Here is a 21112-nt window from a genome sequence, read left to right as displayed (position 1 = left end):
CAAATTATTGATTCATTTACTTCATTAAACGTTACATTATTTTGCACAAAGACCTGTAGGTGCATTTGTTACCAAGAATTGCATGGTGGCATTACCGTACATTTTATTTACACCCAGCTTCAGCAGATGGTACAGATATTTACAACCAGATTGTTAACCGATCAGATCTTGCAGTATAAGCGACATAGGAAATAATGTGTTTTTATGACTTCATGTCAGCTTTAACCTCCTCAGGCATCTGAAACCTTTGGCTTAGATTCAGCATCCAAGTATAATAAGTACGGTAATGGATGCCGATACTAAGGGTTATAGCACAAGCTTCCTCAAACTTCGTCGCTGTGAGCTGAAAATATTTACTGTATACCTTTATATTCCTGACAATTTGAAAACAAAATAAAACATTTTGGAATCATATCACATGATTTAATCATAAAACAATACAACCAGGTATCAATAGAAAAACCGACCATTCCTCACTGATGGTCCTTCATTGAACATGCAAGATCCATGCATATGCAGCTTTTGAAAACTGATAATCAAAAAAAAATACAAAAATAAAAATACGGTGAACCATATAGATACCATGATATCCCTGGACATGATTGTGTGTTTTGAGAATGATATCATAGCTGACACCAGTGTTTGTTCCTGATGGTATCTGCTTGTTCATGAGTCGTACTATGACTTGTTCAAAAAACAACAAGCAGCTCAGATCCAACTTGTTCTTCTTTTTTTTCATTTAATGCAACTCGCCTTAATGAGGCAACATTTTTGTGTGTATAATAAAACAGATACTGACTAGTTTCCAGAACCATTACTGAAGTCAAGATTTCATACTACCAGGTATCCTCCTCCCCCTTTGCTATCTGGGTAATTTCAAATTCTAAGTACAATAACAATAATTTACACTGAAAAAATTATAATCAATTTCTAACTTATAGAATTCAATGTTGTTTACATTTATGTATTGCAAATTACCAGTAATGTACTAGCTGGTGTGCTTAAATGAGATCAAAACTTTGGAAAAGTATCAGACTAAAATCCATGATCTACAGAACCCTGGAAGTTCATTGATTAGAACCAGATTCCTAAAACCTTTGCTAGGAACTTTGTGACAATTCAATAGGACATATAGACAAGTCAGACCAAAAACTATGTGTATGGTACTCTACTGGCCATACAAAGCAATAGGTGTTTGTTCGTCACTTGGTATAACCAGGTAACACTGAGATCAATGATTGAATTGATCATTGAGTATAAGGATGGAGGTGGCAAGTCACTGAAATGATGTTCATTGTGTCATTTCTTCCTTCTGTTCAGAACAGCTCCTGTCGACTTCATCATAGTCGGTTTGAGTCCTGAGATCTTCGGCGAGACTGACACCTCTGCCTGGGTTCAGCGGAATGGGTACTGCTGCCAGCTGAGGCCGGTTATTCAGGGACTCTCTCAGTACGTTTGGTGAGTCCAGCGGAAATTTGGGCAAATCAAATTTAACATCCGTACCTGTAATACAAAAAGAACATTTGCTGCTGGTAAAATTTGTTTGGAATAAAAAATATGAAGAGCAAAGAGGAGTGTGCCAGTTGAATCCACAACAGGCAAGTTCATGAAAATACAGTATACATGTAGCAGGTATTTTCTGTGGCTCAAAATTTTTGCAGTTCAGACTCTAAAAGGTATTAAATTAAATTCTGCCTTTCCAATTTCTGTAATTACATTACGGTAGATCACAATAAAAACAAGATATTGGTGAGCCAATACCAGTGATATCCATGCTCTGATGTGAATATACAAAATAAGCGAAGTCAACAGTTAACAGGAAGTTCACATGGAATTTGTTCAAAAATGAATTCCACCAATGGTCAATGTTTGTTTAACAATTTCCTGTGAAGCATGCATCTGTCTTGTGTTGGTCTTCACAGTTTATTTGAGTACAGGAAGATCAGCAATAATCATGATTTGATTTAAAACTTATTTACTTTTAGTCCAATTATTGTTTTAAATGGACATTGACCAATCATTTGTATGATTTGAAAATGACGATAAAAAAATGGACAAACTTTTCTTCAGAATGTTTTTTTTTAAATAATCAAAGCATTGGACTAAACACCAATTAAACTTTAATTTGTTGTTGTTAAAATTGGTTTAGATTTGCAAAAGTTAGGCCATCAAAAATTAATTCCTTGATTCTCAGGCCCACGTGCATCTGATTTTACTTTGCGCATTGCCCATTTTTATTATTAAATGAATAAAATAAAATTTTGATAGTGCACTTACTTATTCAGAAATAACAATTCCAGATTTAGGTCCGCATTTAAAATACTCAAGTCAGTAAAATGCCTGACTTAATAAAGATCATAATTGCAAACATCACAAATATTCAGATTTAATTATTAAAATTGCAAATGGCCACTGAATGTAGTTACAAAACGTTGTGTTTAAGTTATGATCGCAACAGCAATGATTTGAGTTTTGGTATATGAAGAATGTTGTTTAACCTCAAATGCATATAGGATGAGAGTTCCTGCAGCTTGTACTGTACTAAGTATCCCATTATGCTTAAACACATGGCTTTCTCAAGCCTCGCTGTTGTGTTTCTTGAAGAACATGTTGACAATTATTTATTTCATTTTAATAGTTTGAGCTAATTAATCTGATGCATTCATTTTAAAGTAACTATTTATCTGCTTTAAATCATCGCTATTTCTGGATTTGAATAAGAATTGCACATTGTCAAAATAAAAAGAAAGATACCGCATCCTTTTTTATGAAATAAACATAGGTAATCACAGATTACAAAGCTCACCGAGACGAGACATCACCCTTATGAGACTTCACCTCTATGAGACCACCTTTATCATATTAAATGAAAATCATACTTCATGATCTTGGATATTCATGGATTCTGTTTGGACACAATATCGTATATCATCTGTTAAAAAATTGTATGCTAATCATATGTTCATATGTTAATCAATACAATAATATAAAATTAAATATTGAATCCTATCATATTTACAACATATATCATATAATTCAATAAAATACCATAATAATCAATGATGAGATATGATATTGTAACGTATGATATGACATTGTATTGTGTTATACGTTATTGTATTTGATCAAATAATACAATATCATAAAATATAAAACAATATAGTATTATATTACAATATCATATTACATAATACATCATAACATTGAAACTTATGATATTATATTGTATAATATAGTATGATATTGTATGATACTGTATCATTTTTGATACATAATATGATATTGTACCATATGATGCACTGTACAATATTATTTGATACAACATTGTATCATATCAAATGATACAATTTTATATGATAAAGTAAAATTTTATATAATACAATATTATATTATACATATTGTATCATTTGATACAATAATATATTTTACAATATCATACAATAAAATTTCATGTGATGTGATAATATATCATATTATAAAGCAATATCATATTAAACAATATCGTATGATACGATATTATATAATATAACAGTATCATATTATACAGTTTCATGTGATATTATTCTATATTACAGAAACCAATATCATATTATACAATATTGTATGATACAATATCATAGAATATACAATATTGTATCATAGGATACAATATAATATTTTGCAATATCTTATGTAATTGTATCATGTGATAAAATAATAAATTAAAAAAACAATATAATATTATACAATATTGTATGATAATATACAATACTATACATAGCAATATCATGATACAATATCATATCATAATAAATAGGTAGGAGATTTCTTTAGCATACTTGATAATGGAGATCAGGCTCTGCATCTGAAGCAACCTCTGCGTTTCATTTATAATATAGTTAAATCAACTATGCAAGCTATCATCTATAAAACATGTGACCTGTTCCAAAAAAACTAAACCTCATCCAGCATCCGAAACCTATGCCTCAGATTCAGCATTCAAGCCTGTCAGGTGCATCAGTATACATAAGACGCATCTCCATGCAAGTTTGGTGAAGTTCAGACCAGTAATAACTAAGATATCATCATCAGAAGGCACTAGCAATTAAAACCTTAACCTGCTCCAGCATCCGCAACCTATGGCTCAGATTCAACATCCATGCCTGTCAGGTGCATCTGTATCATAAGACACACCATCCATTCAAGTTTGGTGAAGTTAGGACCTGTAATAACTAAGATATATTTTTTAGCATCCTTGATAATGGAGATCAAGCTCTGCATCTGAAGCTTCCTCTGTGATTCATTCATACTACAGTTTAATCAACTATGCAAGTTTGAAAAAGTACTATCATCAATTAAACATGTGACCTGTTCCAAAAAACTTAACCATATCCAGCATCTGAAACCTATGGCTCAGACTCAGCATTCAAACCTGTCAGGTGCATCAGTATCATAAGACGCACCATCCATGGAAGTCTGGTGAAGTTAGGACAAGTAATAACTAAGATATAATCATCAGAGAGCACCTGTTTCAAAAACTTTAACCAGCTCTAAGAACCTTAACCTCCTCCAGCATCCGAAACCTATGGCTCAGATTCAGCATTCAAGCCTGTCAGGTGCATCAGTATCATAAGACACACCATCCATGGAAGTCTGGTGAAGTACGGACCAGCAGTAACTAAGCTATAATCATCAGAGAGCACCTGTTTCAAAAACTTTAACCAGCTCTAAGAACCTTAACCTCCTCCAGCATCCGAAACCTATGGCTCAGATTCAGCATTCAAGCCTGTCAGGTGCATCAGTATCATAAGACACACCATCCATGGAAGTCTGGTGAAGTACGGACCAGCAGTAACTAAGATATAATCATCAGAGGGCACCTGCAACAAAAACTTTAACCAGCTCTAAAAGCCTTTACCTCCTCCAGCATCCGAAACCTACAGCTCAGATTCAGCACTCAAGCCTGTCTGGTGCATCAGTATCATAAGACACACCATCCATGCAAGTTTGGTTAAGTACGGACCTGCAGTAGCTTAGTTATTGCTATCAAAGGGCACCTGCAACAAAAACTTTAACCAGCTCCAAAAACCTTAACCTCCTCCAGCATCCGAAACCTATAGCTCAGATTCAGCACTCAAGCCTGTCTGGTGCATAAGTATCATAAGACATACCATCCATGCAAGTTTGGTGAGGTACGGACCTGCAGTAACTTAGATATTGCTATCAAAGGGCACCTGCAACAAAAACTTTAACCTGGTCCAACAACCTTAACCTACTCCAGCATCTGAAATTTAGGACTCAGATTCAGCATCCAAGTCTTTCAAGTCCATAAGTAGGTCCAGATGCATCATCCATGCAAGTTTGGTGAAGATAGGACAAGTAATAGCTTAGATACAGGACCTGCAACAAAAACTTTAACCAGGTCCGGACGCCGACGCAGACACCGACGCCGAGGGTATAGCATAAGCTCCCCCTGACTTCGTCTCGGTGAGCTAAAAAGAAAAAATTTTCATCACCTGACCACATCTGTTTTTGAAAATGCTGGCCTGAGAACCAAGAGATTAATTTTTTATGGCCTTATTAATTTTTAGTTTTGAATACATTATCAATACACACATCGATGACTTTTAAAAAATTTCCATTGAAAATTTCTTCGTTTTTAATGCCCATAGATATAGGGACAGCGGTTTTTTAAGCATTTTACACCCAACTGTAGGGATGCGTATTATACGCAGGTGCGTACTTTACACAAGACTTTACAGTATAGTTATTTCACAGATGTAGAAAATGCAGACACACATGTACCTGTAATAGTAACTAACAGATCTTAATTTTACCTAGACAATATGATTGTGTTAAAAAATTAAACTTTAATTCAAAATACAATTACAGTAAAACACGGTTATAGCGAACACGCTTATAATGAATTGACGCTTACAGCGAAGTGTATTTCATTCCCCGTCTCTATTTCATGTTGTAAACTTGACAGATATAACGAATTACGCTTATAACGAAGTTAAATTGGCCGTCCCTGGGACTTCGTTATAAGCGTGTTTTACTGTACTATCAATCAAATTTATCTTGTATCCCATTAATTAAAGTCCCACATACCTTGTCTGTTGTAGAATAAAATATACGCATTTTTATAGTCGTCTTTTTTGGGCGACTGCTGCGACACTGATTCATCATTGTAATAATACCACAGCCCATTCAATGGGTGCTTGGCAAATGTGGTGTAATGGCCTGCATTAGCTCCTATTAAACAAAAAGAAACTTTAGAACAACAGATACAGATATTGGTTATTTCTGAATACAAATTTGACATAGTATTATCTGAGTATATTTTATTCTTACCACCAAAATGGCATACAATGCTGTACAGATCATAGGTCAGACTGCCTGAGTCGGGCCCTGAGGTGTACTGGGATAGATTCAGGTCCTGGAGGGGGTACTCCACCTCTGCATCCACCTTGTTACTGGACAAATCGTGATACACAAACCTGAACAAACACAATCATACTTGATACTTCTAACTTTAATGCTTGGTTTAAACTTGGGTATGCCTAGTTTGTTTCATCTATGTCCCCTTTGGTTGGCATTTATGCTAAATTTACCTGACATGTAATGGATATGCCAAAAACAGTTCTTAATGAAAATATATCAGAGTTTCGATGCCCATTATATGTTTGCATTGGAGACAGCCACTATTGATTTGAAGTCACTCTTGCAGCAGTTTACCAAAGAATGTGAGGTTTTACATACAATGACGTTCTGACATTAAAATTCCCAAGACCCAAACTTAACTCTGACCTTTTAAGATGGAGGATAAGTGTGTCTGGATATTGCCACACAGTGATAGTCTTCTTGGCACACTGGTTTCTTTGACATCTTGGGCAATACCAGGGATTGTGTTCATCCAAGTCTTCACTGAAATTGGTCATAAGATGAAATATTGAAAAACACCTCTGAAAAAGGTTCATCTCCGAGCGCGTAAAATTAAACCAGGGTGTTCAGAAACAGAATTTTATTTTTGCCACTTTTGTTTTTATTATCCTCAGACTAAGGATGACAGCACTTGTTGGCTTTTATTTGTTCAATTCATACAAATGTTTTACTATCAAAAGACAAACATGTTCTATGTATCTAGCCAATAAAACAATAGACCATGTGTCAGTTACCAGCTAAATTTGTCATACTTCATCAATCTGAACTGCAAAAGAGCAGTTAATCGGTTACCATGAAAGGGTTAATATACAATAAAATTAAGAAAAAAATCATAAATAATGATAATATATTAACTACCTTTCAGTGAAGGCTTGAAGACAATCATAGATTGTGAGTGTTTTTTCTGGTCTTAAGTTGTCCATGGTCTCATGGTCCACAAAACCTTCCAGGTCAGCCCTGTAGGCCTGGGGCAGTGAACTCAGACACACAGACAGACAGTCCCCGGGACGCAGGTGTACACTGGAGTCCCGTGAGATGGGGCAGCCCTGGCACTGCTCTGAGTACTGACATCTAGAACACCTAAGACCCTGGATACAGATAACACAGTTACCATACTACGGGACAAAGCACATATGATGCCCATTGGCCACATTGCTCAGCTGGGCAAAATTGTCTCAACTTGATCAAAGTGACTAACAAGCTTTAGGTTTATTAAATGGATTACAAAAATTGTCTACATAAACAAGCTTGCTAGCAAATTACTGCCTCTATTATCAAAATGAATTTAAAACTTTTGTTTGTTAGGCAACTTCCATCTTTTACATTTCATACATTTTATACCCATGTTATTCAGATCACAACCGAGTTACTATATATATTTCTGAAACTTTTATTTGTTAGGCAACTTCCATCCTTTAAACCCCATTTGTGGCCTCTTCCTGACCAAACAGGTCATGGTCAGACACCATCGTCATACCATATTGCTGTATTACTTATTGCACAAATCATACCCTCCATTTTCATCATAGAGTTAAACTTTTTCCCCTAAAAAATTCCATCTCCCACCTCCTTACCCCACACAAGCTGACATCAAGGAGTCATAGTAGGAATAACCTTAAAATTATGCTAGTGATCAGTCAGGTCAGACTTCCATTTGTATATATGCAATTCTTTTAGTGTATATAATTACATATTCCAAGCTGAGTTACTTGCCTGTCCATCTGTGAGGACAATGGTACACTGAGCCAATGTAGGGAACAAATTCAGAACGCATTCATAAAGCTGGCTTCCACTCATTGTATTGTGCAGGTAAACAAGTCGAGGGTGTCCTACCAACTTACTAGAAGAGCCACTCTCATCTCTCAAAGCTACAGGTACAACTAAAAGTCTGGAAAACACAACATATCTGTACAACTTACATGCCCCCAAAATGCAGATAGTTTTAAATCTTACTTGAAATAAGTATAATATGCTCTGAATCTGTATACAATTTCACAAGAAAGCTACTTGCAAATAATACAAGAGGCCTACAGGCCTCAACAGCCACCTGAGTAAAATAATCCTTAGACTGACCTGTCAGAGGGTGTCATTTTTGCTTTAGATTAATACAGAATTGGTACATGTACAGAATGAAATGATTCAACATAATAATGTTACAAAATTACAGTCCTTAACAATATTGACAACAAGATGATAGAATTGACAACAATTATTTTATAAATTTTATAATGACAAAAATTCCCAAAAGTTAACATATCACCATGGGAACAATTTAAAACATTGGTACAGAAGAGGGTTGAAATCATTGAGACACATCACTGTTTTCATCAATGTTTTTTGTGAAAACTGGCATACAATTTAATTTTATTTTTTCTACTACCTGTTTTGCAAGTCTTGGTTAATTGTTAAGTTGAAACATGAAAACACGCGGGGTGTTAAGGAAGCATATGGGCAATATGCCGTCTTATTTTGACTGTTGTATTCAAAATCGTGAAATTAAATAATTATTTTAAATAAGATCAAAAACTTAGTATTATCCTTTAAAATAGATGTCAGTGCAATAAAATCGGGTAGTACATCACTGCCACATTGGTGCATTGTCACGTGACAACTATAAATAGCTTACATATATTCCTAAACATAAAATGAGATAGAACAATACTACCCTGCGGTTTCCAAAATAAAATAAACATACCAAATGAAGCCAAAACATCTCAGTTTAATCAAAACTGCTGCTAGAATCCTATATTTTTCCTTATTAAAAAGTTATTCATCCGGTTCTCGTAAAACCTTCCCAACTTTTATAAAGTTTGCACGGAAAACGACAAAATGCATTAAAACAACACACACCATGGGATTCTAGCAGCACTTTTCAATTTAAGCATTGATCAAACTAACGATACGTATAAAATTTTAAGTTCAATATACACGGCGTAGTGTTGTTCTAGTCGGATTTTTATATCGTAAACAACGACAGAGGAAAGCCTGGCCGAGAAATAAAAGCAAATATACATACCTTTTAGCGAATGATTTATAAAACTAACATCTCCCCCAGTATCAATCTAATTAAAATTAGATGTTTGATCCGCTCGCTTACTCGCTACACAAACAGTTTGTGTAGCGAGTAAGCGAGCGGATCAAACATCTAATTTTAATTAGATTGCCCCAGTATCCTTATGTTCAATTCTCAATAAATCACATCACAATACTTTATTAGAGTTCTTAGATTAGTTATATTTTGAATATGTTTACAATGCTTTCCGATCAAATTCACACGACATTCAACTTTTAGTCATGACGTCATCAATGTGTAAATCTACGTAATACAAACTAATTTCTGGCAAAAATTGTCTTCAGTATTTTTTATTTGTTTTTGGTCTACGTTTCGTTGCTTATATATTTGAATATGTATATAATAACTAAGATTTGCGATTTCACGGAATTACATGTAACTCAGATTCCATATGATTCCTTAACACCCCCGCGCAGTTTTTCAGTGAGCTAAAAAATATTTTACTTGTGTACAAAAGAATTGTGTTAGTGTTGCATGAAGCTTAAAAATCTGATTTAACAGGAAAATAGGTTTTGATGTTAAGGTTAAGCAATGGGCAGTTCTTAAATTTATGTAAACCTGGTAAGAATACTTTTCTTGACCGTGGAACTGCTTGAAGAAAGATAGGTTCAGTATTTCTAGAGATTTATCATTTTTTTTTTGTTTTGTTTTTTTTTTTTTACAAATTTTCACATAAGAATGAAATATTTGGAACCAAGTGACCATAACTTATTTCAATCAAACTAACATCAGCTGTTCTAATATTGGTAAAGAATGTTGTGTCTCAGGCTGTAAAAGACATCTTAAGGTATTTTGATTGTCAATGTGCAATCATACGCAAGTTATTCATGAAGATTTAGAAAATATTGATTTTTAAGTTTCTAAAATGGAAAAGATATATGACACAGCATCATAAAATGAATTCAACCTTCACATTTGTTTATCGAACATTTCAAAAATAAAAGTAAGAAGTGGCACCCAAATGTGTTTGAAGAGAGCTACAAATCTATGTACCTATTCAGGTTTGTCATTTCACTGGGACTAAACTAAGGGAGCTATCCACTAGATGCTTCTCACATTTGTAAAACTTATCCATGATACTTTAATGAATTTTCATGAATAGATTTGAGGAGTTAAATGTCTCAATAATTTCAAAACAGCAATATCATATGAACCATTCATTTTGTTACCTCCTTAGAAATAACTTCTTTGCAAACACTTGATCATAAAAAAATTTGAATTTTCATTCTACAAAAATACCCCCCACCCATTTTCATATTTCATTAGACAACATCTGTCGAAAATAGGGACATGCAGTTTGATGACAGAATGCCTGGAGTGACAGAGAGAAGGCCACTGACCTTAAGTTCTGTGTAGAGGAGGAACCTATTGGACAGAAATCTGCAGTAAGTGTCGCTGAGCTGGAACACACCTAATGAAACAACAACAACACATTTTATTTCCCAAAACACACACAGTGTATATCAATATAGTTCTACAGCTAAAATATGTACATTTAATTTCCACGACTTACCGGACAAACATAACTGTCCTCTCCATAGTGTTTTATAGACATCTGTCAAAAAAATTCAATTATATTTAGATTAAAATTAATCATCAGGTCAGGATTTAGTAAATGAAAGGTTTCTACAGGTTTATGAAATTTAATATATGAATTCTCTCATTGATCCTTCATAACAATAGCCTTGTTTGATAGGGTGTATCAGGACTTAAATGTTTGGTAAACATATCATGTTTTAAACCATCATTTTCTCAGAGTTTTGTCCATTTTTGCCTACCATAGTGAATTATAGCTAATAGCCTACAGTCTCTCCAAAAAGGCATAAAACAAGTGCCTGACTCGTCTTTAAAATGACATCAAATTGAATATAGGTATCGGGATTACTTTTACCATGATTCGATTTAGAATATCAAAAAAATTATGACGTCATAATGGTTCTAGCACTAAAAAGACACTCTGGAATCATTTACTAGGGCTTGACCTTAATACAGTGACTCACAAAATGATAGTACAGTATAAAATTGACATTCTACATTGTCTCTCTAAATTTATTGATATTCTCATACAATATCATCATCAACAGCAATACATATACATGACAAATAAGAAGAATGAGAGAATAAATTTACCTCTAGACAAGATTGACAGAAGGTTCCCCCACAAACAGTGTGACACAAGAGCTCACTGTCTTCCAGCTCCTCTAAACATATTGCACACGACTTCCACTTGTCAGTCACCACAGCAGCTGGTGCTGTCACTGAACCGGAGTCCCAACCAGAACCGGACTGGTTTGTGTTGGTACTCCAGGTCACACTGTCTGGTAAAGGGTCACTCTTCATCAAAGTGTCATCTGCAATATTTTAATCAACACATTCAACTATAGAATGTTAAGGATAAAGTTATAGTGAGAATCAATTTCATTTCATAATGAAACCACTATCTGGTGAGACGTCCAAGTTTTGAGGCATTAACATTAACACCAATCATCAAATCAAGATATGGGTCATTGACCGAGTAGTAAAATAAAGAAATCTTATTAAAGCTTACATAAAAAAACTGACTTTGATGTGACAAAGTGTAGGACTTTGAATCCTTACCGACTTGAAGAGTCTGTGTGAGATCCCAGCCTGAGGCTGAGTCACTGGTCTCATTTATTACAGAACTGCCAGTCAACCAATCAGAATTTGACACTGACGGGGAATGACCGGCGGCGAAATCTTGGTTCCACCTCCCGGTCCCAGACACGTCCACCATCACCTCATTGAGACTCTCCCTCAGCTTGTCCGAGTCATCCTGGGACCACTGACCAGCAGCATGGCTACCTGCCCAACTGTCCGATTTCTTGGAATCTGACCAGCTGCTTGTTGTTTTGGCTTCATTAATTGTTGGTTCTTCTGAAGTATTCCAACATTTGTCATTGCCTAATTCTGTCATCTGAACATCGGTGACCTTTCCTGAGGTTTCTCCTGAATGCATGTATTTGTTGATGTCACTAACATCACGCTTGGTGAATGTGTCCATGCTACTGAAGATATCTTCCTCTGTAATCATGTATATAAACAAAATACTATTTGAAGTTTTTATCGGTGACATATCTATATGTATTGATAAAATGCATTAACAAAAAATAACATACAGGATTTGTTGATTATAATGGAGTTTGCCACAATTTTACCCTGATGATTCATCAGAGGCACAAATTTCTAAAGTTTAGAATCAAGTACATGTACTATATTTTCGAGACAATACTGTGGATTCCTTATTTAACATACTCATTTTCGCGATTCAACTGTTTGCATCAAATTGTGAGAGTAATAACGTTCAAACACCAAATGTTTATCATAGTTTCATTTAGTTTACATCTGTCTGAAAAATAAAAGCAAGATTTTAAAATCTGTGAGGTTTGCTTCTTGCGATTTTGTGATTTGTATAGCTATCTAGCCATTTTTGTTGGAAAATAGTATTGAGCCACTTCTTTATTCCTGAAATCTATCCTTAATCAGAATGTGCTATGAAATATATAGACCTTTTGGGTGTAGAACCCTCTGTATAGGTACTGTAAATTCCTAATAAAAAGCGAGGAATTAATATCCGCGTAAAATCGCGAGAAGCCCGTCTCGCGAATTCTAAAATCTCGCTTTTAATTTTGGGAGACATGTAAACTACATGAAACTATGATGAAATTTCGCCATTCGCGATTTTATGTTCTCGCTATTTGATGGTAAATCATTGAATCGCGGAATTAAGAACTCACGTAAAATAAAGAATCTACAGTATTCAATACATTTTGAAATTTTTTTCTAACCCTTCTTTTGTGAGACTTCTGTATCATTGTCAAAAAATCAATTACATTTACCTGAATTAGTGTGTGTAGCACTGAACTTGTTTGGTTCCTCTACAGTAGGGAAATCAAGGACTAAGGGTGGAATTTTTGCTTCTTCCAGAAGAGCAGGACAGGGGGGCATCTCATAGGCATACACCACTCTGCAGCTGTCATTGACGTACTGCATACTTATGTTCTCCTCCTAAGTACAAACAATATATCTTATGGTACTTTACTAAAAAATGCAGTGTATCGAACCGTATCAGTACTTCATCAGTACTTATTTATGTAGGACAGCCACTTACTAGAATCCTAGATATATGGCTATCAAGTGCTTCAGCTAATATTATGTCATCTACAGGCCGACCAATCAAGTTCTTGAGCTCTTCTTTGACTTTGTTGATCTTATCTGATTTTTGTAAAGTTAAAAGGTATCTGGTAGAAGTCCCTTCCAGTGAAACAAAGAGGACACCTTCAAAGATGAAAATATTTTTTGCTAGATAAATTGTACATGTACAAAAAAAAATTCTTTTGCTTAGCATAAAAGAATCTTTCTAATAACTAAAACTTTGAACTTGTCCAATTCTTTCCTAGGACACACTAAGATAATAATTTATGTACTTATTTGTCTGTCTGTGGCATGTGGCAAGGGCACAGATAGGTACATAAAGGGTTCAAAGGTCACAGAAACATGGCTGCACTCTGAACACACCACCTGCAAAGAAAACGTCATAACATGAATCGCGGACACAAATGTCTGAATAAGTTTGTCTGATTCAATGTAACATACTTTTATTTATGCTTATCAACATATGTTCTTCCCTTCTAGTAAAGCAGAGATTTTCCTAAGGGAGACTCTTTGCCAATAAGTACCGTGGATTTGAACTGTCCCTGGAATGTGCTGATGATAATGCTGTGATTGTCCCTGATGTAGGTCTCCCAGGCTTTCTCCGCCGCCTCCTCCTCTGTATCCGCCTGAACCTCCTCCTCACGCTCCATCACATCCACCTCAGTAGATTCACTGTTTTGCAGTCCTCCATCCTCTCTATCATCCTCATTATCTGTTGATAGAATGGAATTAGCTGGACTACCTTCATGTTTTGTCTCACATCTAAACTTCTTACTGCTGTTTTCCACAAGCTGAGATTTCTTTGTCTTCACATTTTTGGACACCTGCTTGTCTGTGTTCTGTACACAATTGTCACAGTTCTTTTTCTTTGTTTTGGCCGTCGTCCTCGCAGAGTCTCCATCTGGGGCAGCACAAGGAGAACACCTGTCCTCCAGGAGGTGGGTCTTCATGATGCTGTCACACACATCACTGTCCAAACTGCCTTCAGCACCCAGATCTTTTCTGATATTTACTCCCTCCATTCCAAACCGTGCCAGCTTCAGATTTTGATCACTTATTTCATAGTCCTTGTTGATTTTGCTCTGAGCTTGAACTTGAAAGTTTTTCTCTGTGCATTCAAACTTCATTTTCTTTACAATACCATCTCCTTCTGCATCCATTTCACAAGCTTTCTGCATCTTGTTAAACTTTTCCGCTTGAATGTTTGTATTTTTTGGTCCCTTTCTTGCAGTGTCATCCTTATTATTAGCTACTGCGACCGGTTCTACAGGAACATGCATGACCAAATCATTCTCTGCAAAAATGTTCAACTCCTGTTTAGGAAACTTTTCTGAATCTGTGGCCAAATCATCCTTCTCAAAGTCCTCTAACAAGACATTGGTGTTTAAAGTCTTCGTGTCTTTTGCATAAAATTCCTCAATCTTAGGAATTCTCTGCTTCAGATTTGAAACATTGTTTAAAATTGGCTCTAGTTCATTCACATCAGACTCTGACTTTTCCAAGTCACCACTTGAGTCTGTTCTGACAACAGACTTCAGTAAAGTGGGTAGTTCTGACTGGATGACATAACTCACAGTAGCACTGTCCTCATTTACAGGAAGTGAGGGGGATTCTGGGAAAGTGCAGGTCACTGTGTCTCCATCTTCATTGCAACTTTTGGCATCAATGGAGTTATTCAGCTGGTCTTTGTTCCCGGCTATTGATGCTCTCTGAAGGTTGTTCTGAACAGCCTCTTCTTCACACTTCAGTTGCTGGTGCAATGTATCCAGGAATAGAACCAAGAACTCTTGACAGTCATGCTGAAATCACAAATTTACTGGTCAGCAGTTTATATTATTTAACATAAAATGTTGTTCTATACCTTCCCCCTTTTTAAAAAAATAAAACTAATACAGTCGCACCAGTGGGCACTCCCCATAAGCGACATTGTACATTGATATGAAGCCTGTCTTAAGGAAGGAGTCCTCTCGTTATCAAACATATTTCTTATAATAGGAAATTCATGAAATTTTGACACAGTCAAACGGATCATATTACCAAATGATTCTATCAGTTTTTTCAAAGTTGACCTTTTCGTTTTTGCATAAAGGTCAGGTCAAGGTCACACCCTTTTCTTCAACGTAAAGGATGATAAAAATAAGTGTGGATCTTTGTAGTTCTGTAGACATTTGTTTAAGATTTGAATATTCTATTCTTCAATGAAATGATAGAATATCAGAATGTCTATCAGCTTATACTACTAAATCAGAATAAATATTTATACTAAAATTGATATTACTTAGCCCGCATTTCCTCTAATTTTCTTAAATTTTGAAGACATTTTTATTAATTTTTTATGCTTCAAATAATAAAATATTTATGATTTTTATGTAAAATGAAGACTTTATAAAAAGATATAAATTGACAGAAAAGCTAATATATTGACCATTTTATAAGAGAGAAAAACTGATTTTAGTGATTTTTTCACAAAAATCAGTGTATAGAATGGGCGTTTTAAAAAGCCTATAGAAATGTAGTTTGATAGGCAAATCATATTTTAAAAACATATTCTGAAACCCAAGTATCATATCATTAGTTTACATTAGTGAATAAAATCCAACATTAATGTTATTGTTTTTAAAATGCTAAATCAGACTCATTAATCTGCAGCAATTCTGAATTGCGCAACATGTGATATTTTCCTACGCCAATATTACGCCAAAAATATAGTCCCTGTTAGATTGTAAACTTTTATTACTTTTTCTATGCCAAGTTGTATGATGATAAAAAAGAAAGAAAAATATTCTATTTTAATTTCCTTTCACCTTGATTTAATGAACAATTAATCAATTTTACGTTTGACAAGTCGAAAACCAGAAAAGACTCCTTCCTTAAGTGAACAGTTTGATATTCTCACACAAGTGGCCTCTAAAAAAGGTGTGACTGTTCAATTATAAAGCATGTTAAGGGTTAATTTTTAATAAAACATTTGTGATTGTTTTGCCTTAGAATAGAATGACACAATGTAATTGGACAAAACTTCAAGTCTTGTCACATCATTGCCTTTATTATCAATATTTCTATAAACTGAGAGTGAAAAATTAAAGACAGCAATATTGTGGCTCTTCAATCAAATAATTTAAACACACAACCCCCTTATTTTGTTTCAGCTAACTTGACCCTGTGCATGCTTTGCACATATTAATTTTCAGTGAAAATTGATCAGCAATAAATGCAAATCCATCCAAGAATCTCAGTAAAATAAACATACTTGTCGATAGTCTTGAAATTGCACATGAAAGAGTCCTAGGGCACTCTTGAAGTCTCTGGGGTACACAATAGAGAACTGTCCACTCCAGATTTTACGAACCAGTTGGTAAAAGTATGTGGTCAGCGAGTCCTTGGGGAAGTCCTCTAAAGTAAACTGCTCCAGGAAAAACTTCAGGAGAGGGGTGGTGGACAGCAGACACTGCAAACCTAGCTCACAAAATATAGGAGATCACTATGTATGTATGGCACTCAACATTATTATTCCACTGAATAATATATCAAAAGTTAAAATAAGTAATTATGTACCTGCATTCATAAAACAAGTGTTTCCAAGATTATATAATCCACACTGCCCTGGTGTAGCAAATGGATCTGTAAAATATGAACTCACATGAAACATTTATTTTTATCATACGATTGAATAATTCTTAGCTCTCAGATTGTTTGATATCCAACAATCTAAAAAATTTAGAATGTTACATTCACTTGCAAATGACCTAGGTAGTCAATATAACATTTAATTTTCTCTACATTGGATTCAAAATAGACCGTCCAATGAAAAATCACTTTTCTCATTTTGTCCCGCTATGGCTTCAAACTAAAATCTTCGCTTGATAATTTTCAATTTAATTTGTCTGTATCAATTCATTGCTGAATCATATTATAAAACAAATATTGCTGTTTTGCATCAATATGATGATTAAGCTACCCGAGAAGAACAATATTCACAGAGCCGAAAGGGGAGGTGAATTTTGTACTTCTCTAGTAGCTTAATCATTGTACTGACCTAAAAAACAGCAATAATTGTATAATGTTTCATGTTTAATCAGCAATTTATGTTTTTGTCATTGTTCTTTTATTTAAAAAAAATGTCATTTATTCCATGAACTGATCTAATTAACAACTGTGTAGAGAACCCTGTTATGGTTATAAGTAAGTACATTGTAATAAGCATGTTACAATTTTAAGATTGAATTGGTGTTTACCTGGAACATCTTTGGAGTAGTAAGAGGCTGTTATAACAGAGCTGGGAGCCACCTCCATGGCAGATCCTGCTGCAGCGGAGGCACTCTCCTCTTCCTCTTCTGTATCAATAACATCAACAGACAATTATTTAATGTATTACACAGGCACTCTCAAAATCCAAATTTCAGGTTTTATATTTGTAAGGTTACCATCAAACATGCTATAATGTTAAAAATCATTTGTTCCCTATTGATTAATATCTGTATATCCAAACTAAATCTTATCCACTCAGACATATCTAAGAAAAAGAAATTTAATTAATAATTCATGTGCCTAGAATATTTCAATTTGTTTTTCAGGGTAGTAGTTGAGTACACTCACCAACAGAAGGAGCCAGGGTCCCTGTCTCTGTATCCTCCATTGCTGAATAGTTTCTCTTCAGCTTTCTCTTTGGCTCACATATGCACATGTAGGGTCTTCAGATTCCTTTAAAGATGCATGTACATCAGCTTTTTTAATGTATTATATAAAGCAAGAAACAGTCAAAAAGACATCAATTTTTATTTGTAATGCAACAAAAAGAAAAGTATCGAATCTTAGCATAAGTCAAACAAATAGTAAAATACATGAATACTATAAAAGCAGAAATATGAGAACTGTAAATTCCTAATTAAGCGCGAGGAATTAACATCCCTTAATCTCAATGATTTTAAAATCTCGCCTTTATTTTTCGGACAGATGTTAACTAAATTAAACCATGATAAAAGTTTGGCGTTCAAATTGGTGGACAGACAGGCAGGTGGATGGATGGAGGAAAGTGATAAAGTGATCAGAAAAGCTCACTTGAGCTCAAACCCAGAATTATCTTCTACGATAATTTACCAACAAAATCAAATATGGAATTGTACTGCACACTTGTACCCTGCTGTTCCATGAACAGCGAAAATGACTGCAATGCATGGAAGGGAGAATTCCACGAAATTCGAAGTTAAGATACCTTGTCAGTATGTTATGGGGTAACTTTATCACAGAAACAAGTGTCTGTGTTTCTGACTTGTCAAACGGACTTTCGAGCATTTTTTACTACCTTTGGTTCCAAAACAGCCTTGATCGTGATACTTTGTTATTTCAAAAGCTCATTCTTTGAAGGCTTCGATATTATAACTGTAAGTTGTTACATTGTTTCAGTTATTGTAATGAAAAAAATGTTTACCTTCCTAGAAGGCCGATTTTCCAAACTTAACACCGGAAGAAGTAATACACGTGACAATTGTAAAGTCTAAATATGATCGGATTACATCCCGGTTGTGCTAGAGACTATACCCCCCCCCCCCCTTTTTTTTTTGGGGTGGGGGGTACTCAGATTGTGTCAAATTCCTGTAGATGATGTCACCACTTATTTCATATCTTTGCGTAAATAATTCAGATGCGGATTCAAGGGGTGGGGGGGGGGGGGGCGCCCCCCTAAAATTGTCAAAATAATAGCATACGTTATTCTCCTTCTGGCAAAGAAAATGTATAAACTGCGAGTCAACTTTTTGGAAACTCGTGGGATTTCTCTACATTAGACTAATATTAATGGTGTGGTATGAAGAAACTTTTAGGTTTAATGGTCTAACGTATACATAGAAAGACCATTTTTATGGAACGCCATGGCTGCCTTATGTTAGATGATTTTATTACATGCTGTGGGTCTATTATTATATGCTGTGGTTCTATAATTATATGCTGTGGGTCTATGATTATATGCTGTGGGTCTATTATTATATGCTGTGGTTCTATAATTATATGCTGTGGGTCTATTATTATATGCTGTGGTTTTATAATTATATGCTGTGGTTCTATAATTATATGCTGTGGTTCTATTATTATATGCTGTGGTTCTATAATTATATGCTGTGGGTCTATTATTATATGCTGTGGATCTATTATTATATGCTGTGGGTTCAATTATATGCTGTGGGTTCATAATTATATGCTGTGGGTCTATTATTATATGTTGTGGGTCTATTATTATATGCTGTGGGTTCATAATTATATGCTGTGGTTTCATTATTATATGCTGTGGTTTCATAATTATATGCAGTGGGTTCATTATTATATGCTGTGGTTTCATTATTATATGCTGTGGGTTCATAATTATATGCTGTGGTTTCATTATTATTTGCTGTGGTTTCATTATTATATGCTGTGGGTTCATAATTATATGCTGTGGGTTCATTATTATATGCTGTGGGTTCATAATTATATGCTGTGGGTTCATAATTATATATGCTGTCGTTTATTCGAAACTAGCTATTCGAATTCGGATTTCTCGTTTTGGAGTTTACATTTATAAGCACTTTCAGCTGACACCAAGGACAATGGTCGTGTGACCTTGACTGAGACCCATATGCTAAAAATTGCTTTTCAGAACTTTGTTGTCGCCGGGCGCATAGTGTTTCATAAACACATCTTGTTTCAATTTATCAATATTATACTTTCAGACAAAGCAGAAAATGTGTTTGTGTTTTAAATCTTTTATACAATAAAAAATGATTAAAATACTGAGTATGCAAAATTGATTTCTTGTTTTATTTACTATTATCAACTATAATTTAAGCTTTAATATTAATCGTTGATGTTTTAAAAGATTCTTTAAAGGGAGTGTGCTATTAAAAATCAAGTACAAGCTTGAGAATCTATACTGTTATTTGAGAGTACGTTACTGAAAGTCCAAGTAGCTCAAAAAATTCTATGTCTCGGCATTTCTCTTAGCGCAGCCGTACGTGTTTGCTCACGAATTCTATCAGGACACATTTTTATAGTGCGTTACCTTTTCTATACATGTACGCAATGTTGAAAACACTATCTTTTATTTGTCTGAGGAACTGAAGTAGAGATGTGCATTCAGCCTCGCCCAATGCCCGGAAATCCAACACAGATTCAATTTTGCGGTATTTTATGCCACTGTAATCGAAGATTTGGGGGTACATAGTTTTTCACAAACACATCTTGTATTTATTTTGGTTAACTTGGCTTTTTTCCCTTTGAAAAACTACTCATAATTCATTAAATGACATGAATTTAAGATCAGAATTTTCTCACTCTCTTAATAAATCTATGATGGCGGATCCATAAAAGAAATACAGTAACGGTGCATTTGGGGGGCAAACAAATTATCAAATTAAAATCAGATGCGTTTGCGGCGGCAACAAATTTCAAAAAAGCAGTTTTTTAGCATATAGG

The 21112-nt window shown here is 34.7% G+C and overlaps 1 protein-coding gene across 1 annotated transcript; it reads right to left on the bottom strand.

The window, feature by feature from the left end:
• Nucleotides 1-401: 401 nt before the first annotated feature.
• Nucleotides 402-19152, bottom strand: LOC128180948 (uncharacterized). The gene is made up of 19 exons (XM_052849159.1): nucleotides 19098-19152; nucleotides 18266-18370; nucleotides 17905-18003; nucleotides 17225-17290; nucleotides 16920-17125; nucleotides 14194-15468; nucleotides 13942-14035; nucleotides 13626-13792; nucleotides 13354-13522; nucleotides 12095-12538; nucleotides 11627-11847; nucleotides 11010-11051; nucleotides 10837-10907; nucleotides 8137-8311; nucleotides 7282-7511; nucleotides 6790-6906; nucleotides 6334-6479; nucleotides 6091-6234; nucleotides 402-1503 (listed from the first exon to the last, which is right to left on the bottom strand). Exons 2-19 carry the CDS (start codon nucleotides 18351-18353, stop codon nucleotides 1292-1294), a joined length of 3966 nt encoding a protein of 1321 aa, XP_052705119.1. The 5' UTR covers nucleotides 18354-18370; nucleotides 19098-19152; the 3' UTR covers nucleotides 402-1291.
• Nucleotides 19153-21112: the final 1960 nt, after the last annotated feature.

The sequence above is a fragment of the Crassostrea angulata genome, chromosome 4, assembly GCF_025612915.1.
Source record: "Crassostrea angulata isolate pt1a10 chromosome 4, ASM2561291v2, whole genome shotgun sequence".
Taxonomy (NCBI): Eukaryota; Metazoa; Mollusca; class Bivalvia; order Ostreida; family Ostreidae; genus Magallana; species Magallana angulata.
This window is presented reverse-complemented; position numbering and strand designations above follow the sequence as displayed.

Bases quoted from the DNA above. Each gene is read 5' to 3' on its own strand.
- LOC128180948 (XM_052849159.1), bottom strand. From the start codon at position 18,353: ATGTGCATATGTGAGCCAAAGAGAAAGCTGAAGAGAAACTATTCAGCA. The intron at 8,312-10,836 runs GTCAGTGGCCTT...TGTGTTTTCCAG, and splicing joins TCCTCTACACAGAACTTAAG to ACTTTTAGTTGTACCTGTAG. The intron at 1,504-6,090 runs GTATGTGGGACT...TTTGTATTACAG, and splicing joins TTTATTCTACAACAGACAAG to GTACGGATGTTAAATTTGAT.